The 10,354-nt window shown below is 48.1% G+C and overlaps 1 protein-coding gene across 1 annotated transcript; it reads left to right on the plus strand.

The window, feature by feature from the left end:
- LOC131574889 (extracellular tyrosine-protein kinase PKDCC-like) lies at positions 1 to 8,578 on the plus strand. The gene is made up of 7 exons (XM_058829730.1): positions 1 to 597; positions 777 to 899; positions 3,042 to 3,313; positions 4,452 to 4,531; positions 4,626 to 4,730; positions 6,193 to 6,369; positions 7,730 to 8,578. The coding sequence occupies exons 1-7, from the start codon at positions 70 to 72 to the stop codon at positions 7,831 to 7,833; spliced, it is 1,389 nt and encodes a 462-aa protein (XP_058685713.1). The 5' UTR covers positions 1 to 69; the 3' UTR covers positions 7,834 to 8,578.
- The last annotated feature ends 1,776 nt before the right edge of the window (positions 8,579 to 10,354 follow it).

Here is a 10,354-nt window from a genome sequence, read left to right on the forward strand (position 1 = left end):
TCGGCTTCCCCGGCGCGGCGGAGCGCGGTGGCAGAGCGGCGGCAGAGCGGCGGGGCAGCCCCGCTCTCCATGGCGGTGGCGGGGCGGGCGAGGCGCGGAGCTCGGCTGAGCGGGGCCGCGCTGCTGGCGCTGCCGGCCCTGGCGCTGCTGGCGCTGCTGGCACTGCTGGCACTGCCGCCCGGCCGCGGCGGTGGCGGTGGCGATGGCAGCGGTGAGGAGCAGCCGCGCTCCTCGCCGCCGCTCCTGCTGCCGCCGGGCTTGCGGGAGGAGCTGCGGCAGAGGCGGCGCGATCTGCGGCGGCTGGAGGCGGTGGCGGGCGGCGGGGAGGCGGCGGCCACGGGAGGGCTGGGCTGCGGCGACCTGCACCGGGCGACGGCGGTCAGCGTGCTGGGCTGGGGCTTCACCAAGGTGGTGGCGCGGGCGGCGCTGGCGGGCGGAGGCGCCGTGGCCCTCAAGTCGGTGCACGGGGCGGGCCGGGAGGTGCGGAGGTGCGTGCAGCGGTACGGGGCCCCGGCCGGCTGCCGCCGCCTGGCCGCCTACAAGCTGCTCAAGGAGGCGACGCTGCTGCGGAGCCTGCAGCACCCCGGCATCGTCAAGGTAGGGCGGGCGCGCCTTGGCGGGGGCTGCGGGAGGCGCTGCCTCGGCACGGCGGGGAGGGGGAATTGTTGCCGGGGCTGAGCCGGTCCGCCCGCGGTGCCCACGCTGTCCCCCGGCGGCCGAGATCTGCCAGCATTGGCAGAGACATCGCCCCGACCGTGGCTTCTGCTCTCCCGCAGCTGCACGGGCAGTGCTATGACAACAGCGGAGATGCTGAGCTACGGGTCACAGCCATGCTGGAGCTGGGATCCCCGCTGGAGATGATTCAGCTCCTGCAGACCCCCTGGGAGGAAAGATTTAAAGTAAGAAAACAAAGCGAAAGAGTTTTATCAGTCGCTTTTAGACCACAAACTGGGAAAATCGGCGAAGAGCCGGTGATGACCGCTGGGGCAAACGGGATTCTCCTGCCGACACTCTCTTTGATTCCCTCAAATTGTCTGTAAATCGTTTCCTTTGCATGCCTTTAAAATCACATTAACACAGCCCTAGCTTGGTGTCTCACGGTTAGTTTCTTTCTCCATAGAGCGGTGTTACAAGAACTTCAGGTGGGAGGAGATAGACACGAAATCGTACTCGGTGCCGGGGCGGTGGTTAATACCGTCTGTTACACGATAACGTTAGTTTTGCCTCTATATCGCCTATATAGACATATATATATATATATATATATATATATATGCTTTGGTCATAGAAGGGCTTTGGTCAGGATGCCTCTCAGCAACCCAAGCCTGATTTAGGAAAGCCACCTGAGCATGCTCCGAGTCTGTAGTTTGCTGTTACCTGTTCTAGGCAACAAGCTGAGCAAGCTGACCCTCACCATGTGTTTGTGTGGTGTGTCTGATTTTGACCTCTTTAGGAATTGCTGTAGTAAAATCACTACTAAACTGCTTTCTTCCTGCTGTAGGTGCTAGGATTGCAGCCCTTCTAGTGAGTTCTGCCTCATCTCCTAGGCATCCTGCATAGGGACCCATATGCTCTCCAAGAATATAAATGACTTGTGGCATGGCACTTACTTTGGTTATAGTTTGTTTTACAGTTTGCCTCAAGGGCTCAGTTGGGGGTTCAATACTACTTGTTTGGGTGCCAGGAGGAAAAAAGCATCATGTAAAAAAAGCAAGGGTATCTTAGTGTCAGCAAGAAACACTTTGGGCAAACAAAAGCACAACAGAAGTCCTAAAATAAAATCCCTGTCTGCATGTGGTCCTTAACATGGAAGGGAAGCCTCGCCATCTGAGCCAGAGGGGGAGTGTGGCAACTGCTCGCTCAGCTGTGGGACGCAAAGCTGAGATTCTTACGATTGCTTCACAAAGCAAGTTAAAATAGCATCAGAGCTTCCCCAGTGCAATTCTCATGGCTTGGGGAGTTTTGCTTTCTTCAGCTCTGTGCTGGCTTCTATGTAGCTTTCCTAGCACCTCATCTTCTAAAACATGCCGAAGTAAGAAACCCACGATGCTGGATTAGCTGGTGGTAAAGTTTGGTATGGTGGCGTTAGAGGTTTTAATAATCTCTTGACTGCAGAAGACACTAATTCAGAATTTACCCTGGCACTGTCTAGTCCTGTTTCCTAATTAGGGTGTCTAAACATATGGGATTCCCCTGTGATGAGCCACATCAGATACCAGGGATTGTGCGAGCTGTTCCAAGGGAAAAAACCCTCGTGCCTGCACAGATCGCTATCAGCAGTGTCGAGGGGTGACGTGGGGCTGCCTGGCACACCTAGCTGAGGATACACTTTGTCTGATGCCAGGGCTCCTGATACTGAATGAAAACTGCTGCAAAAAGCTACTTGAGCAAAGTGCTGGTGCAGTATAAATGCACTCCTCTAGCTCTAGTTTGTTTAAAAATAATTTACCAAGCTTTCTGCTGGGTCAGTTATTGTCCGGCCTTTCCCTGCTGCCAGAAGGTTGTCATAAAAACAAAAAAGCTGGCAATAAATATATTGCAAGCCTTCACTAATTCTTCAGAAGCACGACTGTGTGCCCAAATTCATACTGCTGAGTGATGCAGCAAGGCATGAATATGGTATTAATGACCATGGAACCTCAGTCTGTATTGAGCAGCATGGGGGAAGGGAGTGGAATCTATTAATTTTATGCCAGACTGGGAAAAAGCCTTCTGATTTCAGCTGGCAAATCAATATAGCTCCTGAAACATGAAGGCTGCTTTTGTTTTCCTCACAGCTTTCTCCTCTAGTTCTTCTGACTGCAAATGTCTCTTTTTTTGTACACACATTTTTAAAAAATGTTGCTAAACTACTTACCAGTCAAATCCTGTGGCAATGTTGATAATAAATTTTTTAGCATACATATAATTACCTTTTAAATTCTATATGCTTCTTTTCCCTTTTAATTTAATTGAATGCCCTCCCCTTTGTTCTACTTCCAATTTAATAGCTGTTTTTCATCTGGTCTTTCTTCCATGCATATTCATCTTCTCTTCCTCAGATTTGCCTGAGTCTTGTGAAACTGCTGTTTTACTTGGCACATTCCCCCCTGGGTTCAATAGTCCTCTTGGATTTCCAGCCAAGGCAGTTTGTTATGGTGGATGGAAACCTAAAAGTGACAGACATGGATGATGCCAGCACCGAGGAGCTGTCTTGCAAGGAAGATAATGACTGCACACTCGACTTCCCTACCAAAAGTTTCCCTCTCAAATGCTCTGTGGATGGGAAGTGCGAAGGAATGAATGAAAAGAAGAATCTGTTCAATGCGTATCGGTATGTCCCGCTGCATGGGGGAAGATCTGGGGTGGTTGAGCTGACGCCCTGCCATGTAGCCTCTAGCACCTTATTCTTCTTCCATGCAGTGATTCCCTTCACCTCTGTCAAAGTGTAGTTAAGGATCACTTTGAAGCAAGTAATTTTCCTTATAAGGCAGGAAAATAGTGTACTTTCTGTCTGGTGAGAATGAGGGCATCTTTCTTCTGCTGCTCCCTTTCCCCAGTGCCCTCTAAAAACTTGCCCCAGAGCTTGTACCTGTAAATTTGCTGTTTGCCAAACAAGCCTTGGTGTTTGACATGCATGGGCTGAGCTTGCTGAAAGCAGTGGCAGTGCAGGCTACCCGCAAAACCCCACCAGCTTTGAGTCCCTGTTGTTGGGAACAGGCTGGCCAGCCCTTCCCTTCATCTCCAAATCTCCCCATGGGCTCCTGTGGAAGAGCAGTGGAGCAGGTTACAGGCAAGGGGCTGAGGCTGCTGTAGCACTTTGTGTAGGCCATCAGCTGAAAATGCAGGGACTTTTGATCACCTCTGATGCTTGGCAGGTCATCTTTGATACTTGGCAGGAAGCCTTGGCAGCTGGATATTTACACAGAAGGACTTAGTAAGAGAGCCTGGATTTCCAGGATTCAGTGCTAAAGGGCAAATCCCTGCATAGATTATTGCAGCCTTGCAGTTGTACTTGTTTCTTGTGCCTAGAACAGGAATTTTGTGGAAGGGTCAGGAGATGAATCATCCTGACTTTTTTTGGAGGCAATAAGAAGGTCAAACCTTTTCAGGGCAAGAGAAAGATCTTATATGAGTCTTCTTTTACACAGGTGTTTTTTTTTTGGTTTGGGTTTTTTTTTTTTTTTTTGTGGGAAATACATTGCTTAGTATACAAAAATGGCCCAGGGGAATGAGAGGAAGCTTTATTGCATGAAGCTTTGCAAGGTAGATTTAATGCAGCAAGGACCAGGCTTTCAGCCCAACTCACAACAACCATCTGGGGCACCAAGATGTGCTCAAACATAACTTTATAAGCAAAGCAGACTTACTAGTTGCATATGGATAATCAAGTCACGGGAAAATGTAGACAACTTAACCACCAGGGAAATGAAGGCACTGTATTATAATCAGCCTGTGGGATTCTTTTGCAGGTATTTTTTCACCTATCTTTTGCCACACTCTGCACCACCAACTTTGCGGCCCCTTTTGAGTGATATTCTGAATGCAACAGGTATCAGCTGATATTTATAAACTTCTTTATTAGAAGTCTCTAAATGGTATTTTGTGGAATTGCTTATCTTTGTCGTCTTTTTCCTTAAATATAGGTGATTTACGATATGGAATAAATGAAACCCTGAGAGCTTTTGAAAAGGTTTTACATCTGTACAAATCTGGGCTCTATCTGCAGAAAAGACCTCTTCTTTTAAAAGGTAGTTGATTTTGAATGCTATAAGTAAAGTAACTACTGAGGGAGTGAGGCACTTGGTAACTGGTCAAATTCTGATCTCACATACATTTAGGCAGTTTATAGTCACTAGAAAAAGCACCAAAAGTGTCCTTTTTTTTGAGCAGGCTTTTCTTGTTGTTTTTATTTTCCATGGGAACTATGCATGATTGTATTGCTTTGCAAAGTGAAAGCAGTGCAGACAATCGGCATGGACTTGTGTTTGCACTGTTTCTACATACTCTTCTCAAAATGAACATCAGTATTTCAAGGGAATGTACTTGGCCAAGTACTCAGCCAACTGAGTGGCTTTTGTCTTGGGATATCCTTATCCTTTGGACCAACAGGTCATCCTTCTGGGCTGATATTCAAACTTCCCATTTCCCTGTGTGGCTTCTCTCTGCTGGCAGGTTATTATGGAAACACAGAGTGGGGAGGCAACAGCACCGAGATGAGTGTGGCAGGGTACTTAGAGCCTTGATGCCCTCTAAGTTCTTTTTCTCTGAGGATCATTCTATTGGACCTGTGGATGGATAAATGTGCTTTATGAGGTGCATTCCTCTGAAAAGGACCCATTCAGTGGTAGAGATGAGGCTGATCAAAAGGAAGTTTCAAAAATCCAGCGGTTACTGTGGCTTGCATTTTCCTAAGTATTCACATGAGGTGGTGGGTGATGGTGACTTGCAGAAGGAAATCTCTTTACATATGAAAGAACTATAATTTGCACTGTTATGAACAAAGATATCTGATCATTTGCATGGAAGGATCAGCAGCTTTAGCAGGAATTACTGGTATTTTCCAACAACACCCGTCTGTTGGCTTCGTGCTGTGCCAACATGATCACCATCCTAGAGGTGTGGGAAGGTGGGGAGAGACTCTTAGCAGTCAGTGAACAACACCTGCTCAGGCTTGTCAGGTCTTTTGTCAGGTCTCCTTGTCAGGAGCAGCATTTGGCCTCCCTTTGCCCCACTGGGGTTCCTCAAGCTCCTGTTTCTCGGCGTGGCACCATGATGGGTGGGTCAGTTTGTGCCCCATGTAGCTTGGAGCTGGATCTGTGATGAGCTTCTTCTGTTGAGGCAGGGGTGTAGGAGAGGCTATTTTGAGGTTGGCTTCTCCTGGGGAAACATGGAGGGCCTGTGGCTTTGCACAGCAGCCTCCTCCTCCTCTTACCCACCCCTGCGGTGGCACCCCCTCCCTTCACCCTTGAGCCCTCTGACCCCTCTCCTGCATCTGGGGGGGAATTGCTGTGCACTGCTCCACTGCAGAACCAAAGGGCAAGATTTGGGTTTCTTTCAACTTTGCAGCTCCTCTCCTCTCCACCTTGGTGGGTCAGTTCAGTCTGTCACTGTTGCAATTCTTTTAAGATTTTCACTGATCAGGTGTGTAGCATAACTACTCTCTGAAAGTGGCCCGGAGTGTTTCCCTAGACACCCTCTTTCTGTCCCCAGACTACATCTCCCTAAAGGGTTTCCGCACGGTGGAAGGAGAAGACTACAAGTGCTGGCCCTCCTACAGCCACCTGGGCTGCCTGCTGTCCATTCACAGCGCCGAGGAAGCCGCTGCCATTTGTAACTCCCAGCTGCAGTGTCAAAGCTTTATCGTCACCCAGCACAGGACGTGGACAGGTGAGCTTGGGCAGTGTGCCAGGGTGCTGCCACAGGCTGCTGCTGCCTTCCTCCATAGTGCCTTGAGTCTACAGGCACATATAAAAGCTGCCTTCCTTATTCTCAGGCTCAGATGGCTGCCACTGTGGGCATCCAGAAATCCCGAGTGTTTGTAAAGAGACACAGGAGCAATTATGTTCTCCCTCTGCGCCTTTTCTCCTCTACAAATTTTGCCCAGGAATGCCAAGTATTGTTAAACACTTACCCATTTCTTGCAGAGATGGCTCCACTTTGGTGTTAGGCTAAACAATCCCTGTGGTATGTATGGTTTGCAAAGCTGTGGAGTTTTTAGAGATGAAAGAAGCTGTGTAAAAGAAGGTGGTTACTATTGTTATAATTAAAAGAATCATAGCTTACAAGTTGTTATCCCCTTTATCAAAACTAAAGCCCCAAGCCAAGGGATTTCCAAAATGTCCCTGTAATTAGCTCTGATTATAGCCTCTTACAGTTAGCATGTTTTCAGAATTATTTTTAATTATCTTATTTAGCTGACACTTCAAGCATGGGCTAAATTGTTTCTTGAAGTAAAACACTAAATGAGGTAAATGAGTGTTTTCACCCATGATGGTGCTCAAGAATCATGTTTTGTCAGCTCACATGACATTTTAAAAAACCCCAGAGTACCAAAAATGCAGCTTTTCTGTGGGCTTGTGTGCAATTGGCATGTGGTGAACTAGTTACATAAGAGTGCATACATGGATGCAGTATAAATCTCTTTGAGCCACCAAGTTTCACACCAGCAATGGACTGTGTGAGTTGTGCCTAACACAGCACATCTGGCTTCCTCACGGGGCAGCTGTTAGTGCTGTGTGTAGTGCCTGCCCAGAAGGAATTCTGCTTGAAACCACAGCGAGGAGGCAGGAGAAGCACGTGGGACCCTTTCTGCAGTGCCTTGCTAGGGTGCTGATCCCTGACATCCTGCACCATGCCTGAGGTCTTTGGTGTTTCCCTTCCTGGCATTTTTCTTCCTTGCAGTTTCATGGCTCATCTTTGCAGCCAAAGATGCCAGAAGTGTGTGGCTGAGATGCCGAGTGCCTAAGTTTGCCAGCTGGGTTAATGAGAGCTGTGGGAAGGCACTGGTCTCTCCTAGGGCTTCTTGGTAAAGTAAAGCAAGATATAAAAGCCTCTGGGGTTGGGTGATGCGTTCCTTGTGCACACTCTGAGCATCTGGAGTTTGCTGGGAGTGTAAAACACATCTATGGCAGGGCAGAGTGACCCTCTGTTGAGCAAGCAGTGTGTTCCTGTGCCTTTTGCAATAAATAGCATGGGTCAAGGTGAACCTCTCTCCTCTATTAAACTTGTGTTTTTATTTCCTTCCCAGGACGCCCACTCGCTTCATTTCAGAGTAGCTGGACTGATTTAATACCGGATACAAACGCTGTAGTCTATATTAAACGTTCAGCTTCCTCAGGGGAAAGACTTTAAAGACAATGAGATCACATGAAATGATCCTGGGAGGAACAAACCGCTGGGGAGAATTTCATCTGCTGGAAAGAATGACATATCTTATTTTGCTTCGGAATGGGATCTCCCTGCCAGCTCAGATAGAGTCAAATGCTGCTGTCTCCTTGATCAAAGCTCAGATTTTTAATTGCTGCTCCGCTAGCTTTTTTTCTGTTCCCACACTGTTGTTCCACATAAATGGTCTCAGTTTTAGTCAAATGTTGCTAGACTGTGCAATACTTAGCTTTGCTGCTTTGGCCAGCTTTTCAGCCAAGAAATAGAAATAGCTGCAAGGGATCCAGCTTGGGTAGGCTTAGTTATTTCAATCACCTCCAAAAACCTGCAGATAATGCACTTTGGAGAAGGCAACAGCTCTTTCTGCAGCTACTAACTGGGTTTTCTTACTACTGCAAATGTAAAGGACTGGATTTCAGCGATGAGGCCAAGGTTGCAGGGTTGGGATCCATAACCGGAGGTTGATGATGGGGGTGGTTCTCCAAGGAGGGTCCTGATTCAGTTCCTTCCAGTGCAAGAGAGGGAAGTGGTGGATAGGTCAACACTGGATCCAAATATCTGTGTTTAGATACAGGATATGGGGTTGATCCTATGCGATTTCTAATACCAGCTCCCATGTATCAACCTTGAAGGTTTTTCTCTGTTACTTTCCATGAAAGAACGAGACATTCAAATAATTTATATGTAAGGTGTTACTTTGTATGATAAAGAATGACTGTTTATAATAAGCATGCTGTGAAAAGTGGTTTTTTTTCTTAAGTTGCCTAAGTTTTTACTGAAACCAAATGAAGAAATGCCTGTGTTTCTTACCTTCATCTCACCCAGCATCGTTACCCACTCCTGAGGCCAACCTGTGAGTGCTCCAAGCAGCATATGAATGTTCCTGAGCCCCCTCGGGCACTTGGGTCTTGAAGGACACTGTGGCTGTACTTGCAGGTTTCTGAGCATGGAGGAGACAGTGTGGTCCCAAGAGCCTCCTGCAACTGCCCTTTGCTAAAATGGTAGATGTGGCCTTTGCTAAAATAGCTAGGGTTAGTATAATTTCAGACTAAGAGATGACAGTGTAATGTGCCACTGCTGGGAGTCCCTGGGAGCAGTGACCATCCAGTACCTGTTCTGAAGCACTGTCGGGAAAGCCTAAATCACCACTGACCTCATGCCTCCTAGGGAAGGTCCCTGGCTTTGTGCAGGAGAGCCTCACTACAGCCTCTGCGTGATGCCACGTTGTTTTCTGCCTACCCCACACCGGAAATTACAATTTTGGGACCAGGGCAGCAACGGTGTAGCCATTTCAGTGTGGGGCCTTGCAGCAGCTGGGGCACCCCTGGACTGAAGACGCTGGAGCTCTCATCTGTAGTTGTGCTGTGTTTTTGCTGGTCTCTCCCCGTGTTTCCTGGCACAGGAGCACACCTTTCAGCTCGTTCGTGCTCAATGAGTGCTCAATGAACCCGCAGCAATGCCTCTGTGTGGTGTCTTTCTCATGCACTGTAACCCCTGCTGCTTACTCTGGGGCTGGACACTCCAATAGTGATATCAATTAGTGAGAATTCCTAGTTAGCACAACAAGAAGGCTCTTGTGAGGACCACATTGCTGCAGGCTTTGTGACAGCAAGGCTTTTTAAATGGTCGGGGACAGATCCCTCTCTCCAGCAGGTCCTGTGGAAGTTGAAGGGAAGGTCCTGCCAGGGGTCTGCTATTGTTTTACATCGACCCCACTGAGCAGGGCTTCAGACATCTGCTCTGCTCTACATCAGCAAGAGGTAAGGGGAGTTCATTCCCTATCTCTCTGCCTCCTGAGATACACATCAGAAGTACTTCCCCCAAAGCAAGGCCTTGCAAGGGCCAACCTGGGGTCAATTTTGAGACAAAGGAAATAGAATTCAAAACTTGAAGTGGTTCCAGTTTGTGTTAGAAAGACCTTCCCATCTTAAAAATTTCCCCTGGTGGAAAGACTGTGTATTTTAGTTGTGTGATGCTTCATTCATGTGGCAGGTTTTTCTGTCACTGTAGGGTTGCTGCCCATCACGTGCATCCCCTCGGTAAATGGTGAAGGTGCAGGGAATGCCAGTGTCACTGTAAAAATCCAGCTTCCAGCATCAGACCTGTAGTTAGACCCTGGGAGCAGAGACCACTGATCATGTCTTGAAAGTTTTGAGCACACTGTGATTAACAAGCAATAATAATAATAAAAGAATAAATAAAAAGGGAAGCTAGGCTTTAAAGAATTACCATGCTGATCTGCTGTTGCCACATCAGATGGCTTTTGTAGGACCTTTGGACTGCCCTGTGCAAAGGAGTAAGCACATTTTTAGTACCTCATGAGCACATTCACCTGGCTGGCACAGAAGTAGCCAGGGCACAAGTGTACCTTTATGACCAATGCTCTTCATGTGCTAGAAACTCAGAAGTTGCCACAAATATGCTGGTGCATGCACTGCTTCTCCTCCTACTTCTGTGCAGCTCCTCATGTCACTCGTGAGCATGCCAG

This window comes from Poecile atricapillus, chromosome 1, assembly GCF_030490865.1.
Source record: "Poecile atricapillus isolate bPoeAtr1 chromosome 1, bPoeAtr1.hap1, whole genome shotgun sequence".
NCBI lineage: Eukaryota > Metazoa > Chordata > Aves > Passeriformes > Paridae > Poecile > Poecile atricapillus.

Bases quoted from the DNA above. Each gene is read 5' to 3' on its own strand.
- LOC131574889 (XM_058829730.1), top strand. From the start codon at position 70: ATGGCGGTGGCGGGGCGGGCGAGGCGCGGAGCTCGGCTGAGCGGGGCC. The intron at 4,731-6,192 runs GTAGTTGATTTT...TTCTGTCCCCAG, and splicing joins AAGACCTCTTCTTTTAAAAG to ACTACATCTCCCTAAAGGGT. The intron at 6,370-7,729 runs GTGAGCTTGGGC...TTTCCTTCCCAG, and splicing joins CCAGCACAGGACGTGGACAG to GACGCCCACTCGCTTCATTT.